This window comes from Rousettus aegyptiacus, unplaced genomic scaffold (assembly GCF_014176215.1).
Source record: "Rousettus aegyptiacus isolate mRouAeg1 unplaced genomic scaffold, mRouAeg1.p scaffold_m13_p_11, whole genome shotgun sequence".
In the NCBI taxonomy this organism is placed as follows: Eukaryota; Metazoa; Chordata; class Mammalia; order Chiroptera; family Pteropodidae; genus Rousettus; species Rousettus aegyptiacus.
In genome coordinates, this window is record NW_023416286.1 from 50833986 (window position 1) to 50850187 (window position 16202).

The 16202-nt window shown below is 32.2% G+C and overlaps 1 protein-coding gene and 1 non-coding gene across 5 annotated transcripts in view; both read right to left on the bottom strand.

Annotated features, from left to right (window-relative positions):
• The window catches only part of MYO16 (myosin XVI), a 499709-nt gene that overhangs the window by 430806 nt on the left and 52701 nt on the right, over positions 1-16202 (bottom strand). For 2 of the 4 annotated variants that reach the window (XM_016145252.2, XM_016145250.2), the window contains exon 1: positions 11212-11695. The exons of 1 other annotated variant lie outside the window; for it this stretch is intronic. In XM_016145252.2, the coding sequence (XP_016000738.2) occupies positions 11212-11287 (76 nt within the window). In that variant the 5' untranslated portion in view covers positions 11288-11695. Of the gene's footprint in view, positions 1-11211; positions 11696-16202 lie in introns of those variants that run through there. One more of the 4 variants, XM_016145248.2, reaches the window with a different exon arrangement.
• LOC118609466 lies at positions 2657-2761 on the bottom strand. Its single transcript, XR_004953446.1, has one exon. It is a non-coding gene; the product is annotated as a U6 spliceosomal RNA (small nuclear RNA).

Here is a 16202-nt window from a genome sequence, read left to right on the forward strand (position 1 = left end):
GAATATAATGTAGGACTGTATTTGGACTAATCTCTCCAAATTGCCCCCAATTTTCCAGAGCTGTGATTCCAGAAAACACTTGATAATAGCTTATAAACTTTTAAAACAAAAAGATGCAATTTCCAGGTAAAACATAAAAACAAGGAAATAAGAGAAAAGAAAAAGAATGAGGTATTCAATATATATAGTCAGTCCCGGAGCCTTTGAAAAACTTAAATGACGAATATTAGTGTCGTTTTCTTTTTTGGATTGAAGATAATTCTATATAAGCATTTGCTTTGTTGTTATGATTACTGGTTAAATTAATAAAACTTTCAGGAAATAAAAAAATTTACTGTTTATTAGAAAATGGTGTAAAGTAAGGAGCTAAAGAAATACTGGTATATTATAATTCAAAGGAAAATAAATAGTGCATTAATGAAAATACTAGGAGCTAGTAAATTAAGATATAGCATAATTAAATGTGAGAAGTAAAATACTAATATGGACGTGTACCAAAACATATCAATCAGGTTAATGATTGTAAACAAATCACATAACCTGTTCAACAGGAAAAGATACAAATAAAGAAATCAACATGAGATTTTGCAGAACTATGTTATAATTAATCATCCAAACAGAACCCTTGAGAGGGAAAGAAGTTACTATTAATAATTATGCAATGACAATAGCTACAATCAGGGACTATCCTTCAAATCTGAAATCATAGTAACTATAGTTTTAATCCACTCTACCAGTACTGCTGGTTTCACCTTACCGGAGCCTCTGCCGCAGCTTCTGAAACACCTTCCCAATGTCTTTTTCATGATCGAATATTAAAGGGTACACATTTAGTCAATAATTATTCCAAAATGTTGTACACACAATCCATAAACTAAATTATTTTATAAGTAAGAATGAGCAAATTATGCTATGGTGAAATCAACCCCAAATCTTAGTAGCTGAAAACGACCACTTTCTCTTTCATGTCACATGTCTGTCAGAGGTGGGCAGGGAGGGTCTCCATTCAGTTTATGCTTGAACGTTGCCAGTCACCATGTGAGAGGAAAATGAGTGTTCAAGACCTCACACCACAGTGAGTGACATGCCCTGGAAAAGACATTTAACACATTCTCTCTCGTCTCATTTGTGCAAACTCATCACATGGTGCTGCCCAACAACGAAACGCCTAGAAAGTACAATCCCAACTTGTGTGTGGAAAAGGTGAAGTGGAACTATTGGCAGATATATTTATTGACTACCATAAAAATATCTTTGTAACTCAGTATCTTCTTGACTTTCGTTCCTGTTGTAATGACCTTTCTAGTTTTGGGGGCCAGAGTTGTTGTTTTGAAAGGGAGGCAGCCTATTCTCTTTCGTTCTTTTCTTCAGTATAGTTTTCTCTCTGATTTCTGTCTTGCTTTGTATTCTTTTTATAACTTCTAATAAATGTATATAAGCCTGCCCCTGCTACAGAAATGCTGCAGAACAAACTATATTTCACATATGCACAATCTCTGTGATCAGCACAGCCTGGAAAATAACCACATTTGTTAAAGCACAGATTAGGAAAACTTCCCTTTCCCAAACAAAGTGGCGATAGTAACACACAGGTATCGTTCCTTTCAAGACATGGAAAGCTGAGCATGTTGCATGCTCTGAGAAGCAGAGTATACACAAAAATTCCATATACAGGATGACCCTACCATGTAAACTTAATATGTGCGTATAATATATAAGCTTTCCAAAAGGATGTTAAAGGTTATTATTCCTGAGTGATGGTACAGCAGGCCATTTTTACAAATATATGTCCTAGTTTAGATAGTTTCTTTGTTTCCCAGATACTCTGCAGTACATTTGCATTTATTTACATTGTTATATAAGAAAAAAAATTGTGTACTTCAGGTCCTGGCAATTCAGATGTATTTGTTTCTCTCTGAGAAAGGTGACCTAAGGCTCAGATGTTAATCTCTGCTTACAGGTGTATGATAGCTTTAGGCTGTGTTTAGAACATCATTTGATTGTATATTACAACAACCTGGTGTTTTAGAAGTAGAGTTAGGTGTTATAGGAGATCATTTTCACTTCCAACAGGATTTTAATGTGAAAAATTGGTCATAGTTGTATGGAATTGCATGGTGAACAAAAATTACATATGAACCATTATTCTCAGTGGTACAGAGAATTAACAAATACTAACCTCACTTTATGCTCCCTCACGATGGACACTCTTAAAATCTTAATTCAAATCCTATTCCTAATCTATAGAATAAATTATCTAAATATATTGCTAACCCTTACTGTTCAATTCAAATGTATAAAATTTTGAAATACACATAACCCTTCAAGCATAACATCGTGTGCGATTTAAGTAAGGTGAAATATCACATTGCCATGATAACTAAGAGCCTTAAGTAGGACCTTAGTTCATTAGCTATATAATGGCTATTATTCTGCAAAGAGCAAGTGTCTACTGGAAAAGAATATTTACAATGTTATATTTATTTCTAAAGAGGAAGTTGAGAATCCAAATCTCTACTCGCTATGTTCCTTCAGCCTCCCAAATGGAGCTTTAATGGTACCCAGCTTATTTTCTTATAATAATTTTTAATTTACACTGTTATAAGGATGAGAATATTTTCTGAAAAGAAAAAATTAAATAAATAAGGAGATTTTTTTTTTTTTTTTTTGCTCCACAAATTTTCATGTCATCCTTGCACAGGGGCCATACTCTTCTCCTCTATAGTTCTAATTTTAGTATATGTGCTGCCAAAGCAAACACAGATTTTAACTTTTAAAAAAGGTTATTTCTTTATTTTCAGCATAATGGTCATCTATAAAATTCTTTTTATAATTTTAATTTAGTTAAAATCTATGTATTGTTCTTTATTCATTTACTATAAATTAGTATATTCTAGTAATCTTTTCTTACTGTATCTGGGATATGGGGGTATATTTCATGTATGTATTGCATATATAAGTATATGTTATTACCTTTCATAAATGTAATCTTATTTAAAATAGTGTTAATTGAGTGAGTATTCTGTGTCTAAATACACTTCCATGTTAACTTATCAAATTCTCCAAACACTCGCCTATCTCAGTTTACAAATTGAATGTCATGTAATTTAATTAGCTGAAGATTAAACATTATTATAATTAGAAATTGAACTATTGCTCCATCCTTTGATTTAAAATGATTTTGAAAAAATAATTATTTATATTTTTACCAAAATATAAATCTAACTTCAAATATATCTGATTAATGACAGTCTTTAAAATATCTTCCCAATGTCCCCTGTTACTCTCAGTTCAAACATGAACTCCAACAGAAAATTAATGTTTTGGTCATAACTAAATAACAAGTCTGATATACCACTAAGAGAGAAAGCTCATCGAATCTCATATTTCACCTTAAATATATTGAAAAATTATACTTCTATTGGACAAACTCTAAAACCAGAATTTGATTTATTATTCTCTTTAAAAATATTAAGCCATGATTAATTATTATTGCTATAAGTCACAAATTTTGTCTAAAGTTGTTCTAATAAGCATGTATCTGATTTCAAATACTATTCAATCAGAAATCATAGACAATACAAATAATTTTATCCAATTAATGTATTAAAACTGATTCAAAAATAATTTTCATAGAAAATAAATCTCAGGGATTCACTCCTTCCTTTGGATCCTTAATTACTGATCTTTTGATAATGACTTCTCCATAGAGTTTTAAAGTATTGTTAAATTACATCAAACAATAGTACAATAAGTAATGTGAAAAAGCAAGTTACCAAAAGACATGATTCCATTTTTACATAAAGTAATGTGTGTACATCTTATATATAAAATATCTTTTTTGTAAAAGAGTGACTAGATAGCTACAAAAAAACTAGCAGTTACTGTTTCTGCCTGGTGATACTGACAGCGGTTTTAATTCCCTCATTTTTCTTGTCTTTGTTCTACATTGTGCCAGAAACAGCTTTGTAATTTAGAAAAGTTACAGAGCAAAACAAAATCCAGAAATGAGTAAATTATTATCATTTATCATTCCAATACTTTGTCAACAGATGCATTTTCATTTCATTAAATCCTCTTCCATATTTGTCCATACAAATGCAATAATACATGCCATGGTTTTATTTGAAATTATTATAAAATTCACCTCTGAAAAAGTCACAAAAATAAAATCTACCGCCTTTCTAACTATTCAAAAATAGTGATATATAACTGGATTATAATATTTTGATTCATTATGTTTACCTGTGGTGTTCATACTGAAATGTCAAATTTTAAAGTTTTAGCCATCCAACCATGTATCAGGAAAGCTTTTCTAACTAAACTCTTTTCTAGAACCCTTTGCATCTGAATAAAGGAATCACAGTGCATAATGCCATGAACCTTGTCAACTTGATGTATGTGTCCTTTTTCCATCTCCAGGACAATGTACAGATTTGCTCCAAAAAGTAACTCTCATATTATATATTGAGTACCATCTTTGATCAAAAATATGAAGATAATAAATGAGTACAAAAGAAAAGTGTTACATATATTTCTGGGGAAAAAAGCCAAAATGAAAACAAGACAATCACTATTGATCCTTTCATTTTAAGATGTAATAGACAAAATGCACACCGTACAATTATATGAATCTTCAAATATTGTTTCTCTTTGAATGCTTTCTTTAATATTTCAATATTTACTCTGAATCTAAAATATCAACCTGAAAGTTGAATATTTATGGTAATATTGCAATTCAGTGTTTTTTAAAATGATTTTCCATACATGATCCCACTGGGTGGATGACTCTATAATCCTAGAGATCAACAAATAGGTAATATTTTCATCATTCTTCTGCTAAAACCATTCATAAACTTTTAGGGAATGACTGCATGGACTGTAATGTTCCTTAACACAAGCTTCTCTTCCTTTTGTATGAAGGGATCTTCGTCTCCACCTTAATTCCTCTGTAGCACCCCTACCACACACACTCACTTCATCCTATTCATCACTCAAGATTCAACTCCGCAGTCACATGACAGAAGCCATCTCCAACACAGTGTACAAGAATGCATAGCAATTGTCCCTGCTATCTGTCCCCACAGCACTGTTTCCTACTGTTTACACTATGAATTGAAATGTTCTGCTTAAATGTCTTCCTTGTTCCCCTGGCTGTTTTGAGGTGTGCTGGATGCTGAGTAGGGGTGTGTCACCTGTATCTTTTGGTTAAAGCATCCTTTTTATCCTTAAAAACATCTTCAATTTTAGAAAGTATATCTATTTAATTTTGTACTTCTAGTGTCTACGTGAATTCCTTATGTAGAAGAGGCTCAACACATTATTGTGGAACTTGACAAGACAGAAACAAACCAAGATGTGAGGTCAAGATCAAGAAAAAAATGTCTCAGTGGTGTTTTATCACTGAGTTCCGTATATTTTCACTATCTTCCATCTTTTTTTAAATCTGAAATAGTTGACAAACCATCAATGAAGCTCCCAAAAATCAAATCATCATAATGAAAAGTACTGGGGAATCTGAACTAATTTACATAAAAACTATTTCCAAATTAGGAAAAATTTTAAGTGTTCATCTAACCTTAAAATGACCTTAATGGTACACAGAAAATACATTATTGAATATGTCTAAATAATTTACAGTCTCTCAAATGGAAATAATGAATATGAATTAGTTCAATAAATTTATTGTGAATGCCAGAAGAATCTAAACAACTTCAATTGATTCTAATAGTGTTGACATACTTTGGCTACTTCATAATATTGCCTAGAGCAACTCTGTAAGGAAGAGCATAAAGAGTAACTAGTGGGGACATAATAATAAAAATATAAGTATTTTATACGAAAATAAGCAAGAAGAAGGAGAAAGGTTTATAAGCAGAAAAAATATACCTCATTTACTGGAAAATACCTCTGAACAATAATCAGATAATAACAGAACTTGAATATTTTCCTCAATTTAGATTACATATTATATGTGTATGTCAATCTGTATATGACTTAGGATTCTGACAGTCCAAAAGAATTTAAACCAAAATCTCTAATGATATTCACATTGTTAGAATGTGATTCTACATTTAGAAATTTGTATTAGATAATATAAACTTTTTCATTTTTGCTATATTGTTATAATAAATCATAAATAATCTCAGTAAGTTTTTGTATCTCTTTTCACTCAACTAAAATAGATACTCCAAAAGTGATGCCCTAAAATGATTATATTTATTGTACTAATTATATGCATTCACATGGATTTATGAATTTATCCAATATCAAGTTAATTTATATTATAATTTATATCATAATTTAGAATCTTAGTCCCATGTTTATTTTTCCAAAAAAATTGAAATTGTATTTTAGAAAGAAAGATGTCTGTTAAAGTTTTATAAAACAATTTATATACATTTATTTTCCTCAGTATTCTTAGAACATCTATACAGTCAAAATGTTAAATATGTTTGTATATTATTTTCTAGATTGCTAAACTGTGTGAAATAAGTGGCTACTCTAGGAGAAGTTTTTAACTGATTTCCCTTCACTATGTGCTCTCCATTCCCTCAGTAAAACATCCTAATCATTGTCAACCTGTAGAAATATGAGCTCACCAAGAGTGATTACCTTTAGTCCCACATTTGGATATGCCATTTGTACTTGTTATGGTTACATACTTTAACTCAATTAACAGATGAATTAGGTACAAAAAGATGGAGTTATTACTGTGAAAATTAAGTTTAATACTTTGTAAACACAAAGTTACTCAAAAGAATACTGTCCAATTAGTTGGAGGATGAACAATTTTAAATGCTCAAGGAGAAATTCATAAAACCTAGGAAGACACTGCAGTCAAAATTTTTGCACCTGTTTCTTTTAGTTTTAGTTCAACCTGAAGAATTTTAAACCTTTAAATCACACGACATGTAATATAGGTATGATTCAATGAAGAAATAGACTGCCAACATGTGGACCCATACTCAGAAAAGCCCTACATCAATATTTTCAGGCGTACATTTACATTTAAGTATTTCAGTATATGCAAACCATAGTGTTAATTAGGATTCCTTTACTGATTTTATTTAAAAATTTTCTGACGTGAGTGAATTGTTCCAACTAGAGAAAAGCCATTCCAAGTAAGCAATGACATGTGCGACACCCATTGTTAGATGGATGGGAATTAGCAGGTAAGTTGCAAAGACAGGCTTGATGGACCTAGGGTGTGTGACAGTATACAGGAGAGGTTAATGGGAGAGGCATGCAGGGGAACTGTGGGGTCTTACGAGGTAGCTTATATAATTTAACTTTGAAATTAAAGTCTTTCTTTATTCACTTATAAGTTTATAAATTGTTTCTTATAAAAAATCTAACTTTTCAATTAAAGTCTTTCCTTTCATACTTGTAAGCTTATAAATTATTCTCAATATCTAAACACTTTTTTTTGCTGAAGTACACACTAAGTCACATACACTTTCTCAGTGGAAATAGAAAATAACATTAATTTATTAGAGTTTTCTTTAAATATACTCATTGCTTTTATTTCAAATCATTATATACACTAATATAGAATATTTTCGAAGATATTTTTTCTCAGCCTTTTCTCATATCTACCATCCTCTCTTTCACATTTATCCATAATTCCTGTATATTGTTAGGCTAAATAATCAAGGATGCATAATATGAAATATGTATTGGTATTGAATATATTTTTATGTTTATTCAGTTCCTCAGTTTTTGACAGTGAATAACGAGGGATAATTTTCTCCAAAAATCCAATGTAGAAAATTTTCTGCAAATCTACTTAGATAGCAAAAGTCTGGATAGAAAAGAACAAAGAACACTTGCTTACTAAAGTCTACATAGCTAGATATTTCAAAATAAGTATCTAAGGCAAATTATTAATACATATTTACTTCAAATACTTCTATGACCTTTTTTTAGCAACAGTGTCTACCTGGTCAAAGTAGCTAGATTGATACCCTTGCTTTGAGCCAGAATTTAGAGAACTCCAATGTAACAAGTATGCCCTTGCTAACTCTAACCACTTCTCAGCAAGTGCCGGAGGGCTGGTAGCTCTGGGAACAAATGAGCTCCAAAAACTATTTCCTTTTGCATATTATTATTGTTATTATTGCTCTACCACTATTATTCATATAATCCAATAACATTGTATGTTAATACATATTTGCCTCCCAAGAAGATGACATACAAAGGGCCAACAGATATATGAAAAGATGCTCAACTTCACTAGCTATTAGAGAAATGCAAATCAAAACCACAATGAGATACCATCTCACACCTGCTAGAATAGTTATTATCAACAAGACAAGTAATAACAAGTGTTAGAGAGGTTGTGTGGGAAAAGAAACCCTTATCCACTGCTAGTGGGAATATAAATTGGTACAGCTACTATGGAAAACAGTATGGAGGCTCCTCAAAAAATTAAGAATAGAATTACCATATGACCCATCAATCCCTCTCCTGGATATCTACCCCTAAAAATTTGAAAACATTTATCTGTGAAGATATGTGCACCCCGATGTTCACTGTAGCATTATTCGTGGTGGCCAGACATGGGAATAACTAAAGAGTCCTTTAGTAGATGATTAGATAAAGATGATGTGGTACACATACACAATGGACTATTTCTCAGCCATAAGAAATGGTGACATACTGCCATTTGTGACAACATGGATGGATCTTGAGAATACACCAAGGGAAATAAGTCAGAGGGAAAAAGCCAAGAACCATGATTTCACTCTTATGTAGAATATGGAACTGAAAGCAACAAATGAACCAGACAAACAAACAAACAAAAACTCATAGATGCAGACAACAGTTTAGTGGTTACCAGAGGGAAAAGGAGGGAGGTAGAGAAAGGTAAAAGGAGTCAAATATATGGTGACGAAAAGGGATTTGACTTTGGGTGGTGAACACACAATGCAATATACAGATAAGTACTATAGAATCATACACTTGAAATCTATATAATTGTATTAATCAACGCCATGCCAATAAATTGAATATAAAAATAAATTTTAAAAAAGAAAATTAAAAATTTAAAAAATACATATATCTGCAAGTTGACCTCAAAAAAATCAAATCATTTATACTTTTTATAGGATAATACTTTCTAAAGTTCATTCATTGATTTCAAAAAATTAACAATCAAGAACTATGTTGAGGAATAGGGACAGAAAGAAATACAAAATGTTGACTTTCCCCCATAGAGACTACAATCTAGTAAAAATATACAAATATAAAAAATAGATATGAGCTTGGATTATAAGAAAAAAATTCAGAAAACTAAATTAAAAAGTTATCATGGAAATTCATCAATTTACAGTTTATGTTTATCTGCATGGACATGCTATTTCATTCCTTTTTATTATCTACATTTTTAAGGGTAAAATACTGACATATTATGTATTTTACTTATATGATTTTCCAATCAGGAAAATGGAAAATGAATCAATTTCATATAGATTACTTTATCTGTAAGTTACCAGGAATCTCAAACCACTTGATTATAAAACACAACAACTTCAAGTTATCTTACCCACAATAGCAGTCACTATAAATACTGGTGTGAAATATTTGTTAGGTGCCATCCAATATGAACATTAATTAAAATGCTCAAACAATTGTTATGCCTCTTAATTTCTGTAAGCATCTCTTCTTCTGGAGATACTCCCCAAAACTTGCTTTTAGCGTTTATAAGAATTGAATTAGCAGCATTAATCCTACATCTCTGGCTTCTCTTCCAGGCTCCAAGTCACTGCCCTTTGGGATTATCCTTATAGATACTAAATTTCTTATAGTTTCTAATTTTAGTTATTAAGTGTGTCTCGAAGGCAGTGGTGACTGGTGGAAAGACTCCAAAAGACATAGTCAACAGGTACTAATTACATCCACACCAATGAAGATATGCAACCTTAACTGCAAATAAAGAACGTCATAGGGTGTGGGCCACAACTGTGTTCCCAGGTCCCATGATGGCCAGCAGCCTATGAGGATTCCACTGTGTTGATCTCTCCTTACTTCTCTAATGGGTGGTATAATATCCACCTATGCTTTCCCTAGACCTCCAATTCTCATTATTAACTATTCTAGGCATCATGACTGTACTCCCTGCTTCCCGAATACAAGTCACCAGAGAAAAAAACCCTCAGCATATTCCTGACTGTTCACTAATATCCCAGAAAATCAATCTTCAATTTTCTAGGTGTTGCAATTTTTGACACACAGGAGCACAGGACTTGCTGAGATCTGTTCAAGTACTCAACAATATTTGACTCAAGCCTTTTGCTTTGATGATTTTCTTGGACGTGATTCACTTCACTCATTTAGCACACTTCCTTAGATGTGATCCAAGTATTAACCTCCTGTCCAGGTGAAAGATCTTAACCTTTCCTCTCTCCCTTAGTTCCACGGAGCATCGCAGGGTAAGAGAACTCACCATGAAGCACCCTTTATCTCCATGATGTAAGTGAAGGGGACAGGAGAAAGGTCAGTGTGTTTACACCTATCAGAAGATAGAGCCACACCAGTTGATGTCTCAAGGGAATCAGATACAAAGAATTGATCATTAGACATCCAAGGACCGAAAAGATAAAAAGGAAATACTAAGGTATCAAACAGAGGTGGCAACTGTAAGACACAGCCGTGATCTCTAAAGTTTGGGTAGAAGTTTGGTAGAGAGTACTGGAGCTGAAACTGAGATCTCTAGAGAGAAAATACTGCCTTGCTGACGTTAGCATGTTGGAAGGAGCATGGCAAAACTGGAATAATATAATATTCCAGGAAAAAACTGTCAAGGCCAACAATTCTATTTCAAAATCAACCCTGCAATTTTTAAGAACATTAGTATTTGCATTCATCTACATGAAATATCTTTGTTTTTAAAAATATAAAACCACTATATTTACTACTTAATTTTGAGGTACACACAGATCCATGTACACAAATGCAGGGCTACAAACCTAAGATGGGGTATGTTCTCTGTTCTTCCACGTCCTGCATATTTGAAATTTTTAAAAATATTTTTACTCTCAACATACAACTAATAACCTTAAATTATAATGCCCTACAATGCTCCCGATTAGACTTCTTTCATTTTAGAAATTTCTCAAGTCAATTTCAAGATCATGAGGCAACCATCTGCTATCTTCTCAGATTTGGAACCACTTGTTTTATTTTTTATACTCTCAACAGTTCACCAACCTTGACAATTTTGTCTTTTCTTCCTCCCGGGGCTAATCCTCAGTTCTGAGCCATCCTCTGATCTCCTTGCTTTCATCTTCACTGGACCTCTTATGTTTAGCCGGTGAGCCAACTCCTAGACTTCTACAGTTCACAGAGATTCAGTCATCAAAGAAGTATTTTCTTATAGCCTGAAGGAAAAAATAGTGGGGAATGCAGCACAAACTACTTGGCCTTTTTATATCTTTTTTTTCCCCCTTTTGCCTCCGTAATATTAAACCTAAAATAACCAGACCTTTACTTACTCATATTTACTTATTCCAAAAACCAAAATTATATTAACTTTTCAGTGTTAACTCAGACGTCCTTAGAACATTTTTGATAAATGCTTTGTCCTTAAAGCTAACTTTAAAAAAGCACTTGATAGACCTAAGAGGTGTTTTAATTCAAAATAATAGCCATCCATCCCAAAGGAAAGCCCCAATCTCAGTACATAAACACTGAAGAGACTAACTGCAAAACAGAGTAACAGTTATCTAGACCAGCAAAATGGCAAGCTCTTAGCGACCACCATGCCATTTATAATCATAAAAAGATTTGGTTACTCTCAATGTATTTTTAAAAAAATTTTATAAAGTCCTGAACTAAATAAGCCTTCTCCGTATTATATCAGATATATACATAGATTTTTGGTGAAACTTACAAAGTATTTCAGACTTTTGTGCCCAGAGTAGACAAACAGTTAAGAAAAAAGAGTCTTAAATGTTAACTTCCCAGGCCCATTTGGCTTTATTGGGAGTTGGAGCAAACATTTAGGGGAAAGTGAATTCTTCATAAGCACCTCAAAAAAATGGAAGCAAAGGAAATGGTTCTCAACTCATTCTATTAGGCTAGTATTACAAAACCAGGTAGACATCACGAGAAAACTACAGACAGATGTTTTATGAGTATATGATGCAAAAAATCCTCAACAAAATATCAACAAGTTAAATCTAGAAACATGTAAAAAGGATTATACACCATGATCAAGTAGAATTTATCCCAGAAATGCAAAGTTGGTTTAACATATGAAAAGTAATTAATGCAACACACCACATTAACAGTATAATGGACAGTAATACATGATCATTTCAATAAGTGAAAGAAAACATCCGACGAAATCCAGTAACATTCCTTGTTAAAAATACTTAGCAAACTAAGAAAAGGAGGGAACTTTCTCAACTTGATAAAGGAAATCTACAAGAAACCCACAGCTAATATCATATTCAACAATAAAAATTAGAAAGTTTTCCCTTGAAAATCAGAAGAAGACACGGATGTCTGCTCTAGCCACTTCTATTCATCATTGTAATGGAAGTTTTAACTAGGACAATTAGACAATAAAAAGAAATAAAAGACATCCAGATTGAAAAGGAAGAAGTAAACCTATTTCTATTAATAAAAGACATGATCTTGTATATAGAAAATCCTAAGGAATCCACATAAAAAATCTGCTAGGACTAATAACCGAGTTCAGTAAGTTTGTAGGATACAAGATTAACATAAAAAAATCAATCATATCTCTAATTACTAACAATTAACAAATCAAAATAAAATTAAGACAATTCTATTTACAATAAAAATAATAAAACTATTAGAGATAAACTTAACATAAATCCAATATTTGTACACTGAAACCTATAAAACCTTGTTGAAAGAAATTAAGAATTGAAATAAGTGGAAAAACATTCAATGTTGATGGATTGAAAGCCTTAGCATTTTAGGATGGTGATATTCCTCCAGAAATATCTACAGGGTTCAATATAAACCCTATAAAAATTCCAGCTAAATTTTTTGAAGATATTGGCAAATTGATCATAAAAAATATATAAAAAGGCAAGAGACAAGATTAGCCATTAACAACCTTGAAAGGAAGAACAATATTGGAGGGCCCACATTTTCCAGTTTTAAAACTTACTAAACAGGTACAGTCAAAATAATGCAGTACGAGCATAAGTATAGATATATAGATCAAGAACTGAGAGTCCAGAAAAAAATCTTTACATTTATGGTCAACTGAATCTCACAATGGTGCAAAGATGAAGAATTTTTCAACAAGTGATACTGGGACAATTGGGTAGCCACATGCAAAAGATTCAAGTTGGACCTCTTCCTTACAACATACACAAAAACTATCTAAAATGTAGATCATAAACTTAAATGTAAAAGAGAGAATGCAGTTAGCAGTAATGTAATGGCTAAGTGGAGAGTCAGAGGAAAAAAGAACCAATTAGGGGGACTGTTTTATAAACTATATAAATGTCTAACCAATGTAATTTATACTTGAAACTAATCATAAAATTAAATTAAAAAATAAATAAAAATAAAAAACTCTTAGAAGAAAATGTAGGAGTTAATCTTTGCAGTTTTGGATTAGGCAATGTTTTTCAGATATGACGGCCAAAGCACAACTGCCAAAAGATAGATATACTGGACTACAACAGAATATAAAACTTTTGTTGTGCAGTTGAGACCATCAATAAAGTGAAAAGACAATTCACACAAGGAGAGAAAATACATGCAAAATACCTGTTATAAGGGACTAATATCCAGCATATATAAAGAAACATTACAATTCAACAATAAACAATAAAAAAGGCAACCCAAGTAAATAATGGGCAAAGAGTTTGAATAGACATTTCCCCCCCAAAAAAGATATACCGATGGCCAATAAGTTCATAAAAAGGGAAATGTAAATTACATTCCTACAATGGAATACGACTCAGTGTTAAAAGGAAGGAAGTTCTGATATATGCCCCAATGCTGCAAGGATGAACCTTGAAAACATTATAACATTATACTAAGTGAACAAAGTTGCTCACAAAATCCCATACGTTTGTTCCTAATTATATGAATGTTTAGTCTAGGCAAGAAAAGTCAAGATAGAAAAGTGTACTCGTGGTTGCCTAGAGTTGGAGAGTAGGTGGGTTGGAATGGAGATTGACTGCTAATGGCTATGTGGATTAGGGGTAGGGGCTGAAATCTAAAATTCATTGTGGTGATGGTTGCGTAATGATGAATGCACTAAAAATTGCTGAATTGTACACTTTAAAGGGGGAAATTTTATGGTTTGTGAATTATAACTTAATAACAATGTTGAAGCAAACATTGACTTAGCCAGGTTCTTTCATGTTTTAATATGCTCCATAACATAATTTCAGAAATATTGTTTCATTCACCAAGTTCTCTTCATTTTATTACATAAAACTTGTAGCGCCATGATATCCTTTTTTGTGGTTCTCTTAATAATTTTTAGGTAATCGCAAAATTTCTTTATAGCCTTTTCCATGCCCAGATTTTTTTTTTTTCATGTTTTCAAATGTCTATTGGCCACCTTTACCTACAGTTTTTGCTGTATCTCAATCCAGGTAACACATCTATCTTGTCACCTTGACTGAGAAAACTCCTCTCCTTTAAAAACTCCATGGTCTGCCAAGAAATCTTTTTTTCCCAGGGGTCCTGGCTCAAAACCCTGAAATTGGTATCTATATTTCCCTCTTCCTACATATTCGCTCACCAAGTTTCATCAATTCTTTTTGATTTTTCTCTTATATGTCCTTCTCTTTCTATTTCTACTTTCATCATCCTGATTCTTTATTTCAATTTCTCAAGGCTAGACTATTTAATAACCTCCTCACCTTTTCTCCTATTTTTAGTTTCTCCTTAATCCAACTCATATTAAAAATATATTCCTAAAATCTCTTTCTCTATGGAAATTTTTGGTTCAAAAATATTCAATATTTCTTTATCATCTATAAAATCCAATTTTTGACATTGAAAAGCCTCCACATACTGGCTAAATTTCCACCTTTTTTCCCCCTATTATTTTCTAATATTCCACATTCGGTAGCCTTCTACCCTGGTTGAATTGCTCTAATTACCATCCTGAAACACATCCGATGGTCTCCAACACTCATATCTACAGATAACATTTTGCACACACTTTGAAATTCCTCGTCTCTTGTCTCCCCTACTTATTTTATCTCAAGTTAAGTATCCATTCAATTAAATAGTTCTTTCTCATCAGGGTAGTGAGGACATCCTATGATTTAGAAAAATGCCTAAATTCCAGACCGACCACTTATGTAAAGGTTCAGGCAAGCAACAAAACCACCCTACATTTTAATTTTCCTCACCTCTAAAAATGGGAATTATATAACCTATTTTAGGGAGTGTTTTAAGAATTAAGTAACATAATATAGGTGAAGAACCATACATGGTACCCAAAATATACTTAGTACTCAGTAAGTGGCATGTTTTTTTTTTTGTAATTGTTCTTGTTGTTCATCATGAGAATCAGAATTATTTTCTCATCTGGGTTAAATATGTTTTAGTTTATATCTATAAAATTATGACATTGAATATTTTGAAAGAAATAAGTTCCTGGCCTATACCCCTACGCTACTTCTTAAATTATCTGTGTGAATGATCTTTCGTTTAAAAAAATAATAATTACGGATAAATACGTGGTCCTGCAATTGAAATCAGGATCCTAACACAGTATCTGCAGTCCCACATTCATAGCAACATTATTCCCAATAGCCGATACATGGAAACAACCTAAATGTTCATCAACAGATGAATGAATTACAAAAATATGATGAAGTAGTAGTCAGCCTTAAAAAAGAAAGAAATCCTGTCATTTGCAACTACATAAATGGATAAACCTGGAGGACATTATGCTAAATGAAATAAGTCAGACACAGAAAAGACAAATACTGCATGATCTCACTTATATATGTAATCTAAAATTTTTGACTATTTTAGATACTCTCATAGAAGCTGAAGGTGGCATGGTGATTGCCATGGACTATGGGGAGGGTGGAATGGGGAAGTGAAGGTCAGAGGGTATAAAGTTTCAGTTATGCAAGACAAGTTCTGGTGACCTACTACACAGCATAGTGCCTACAGGTAACGATACTGTATTGTAAAATTAAAATTTGTTAAGAGGGTAGATCTCATGTTAAGTATTC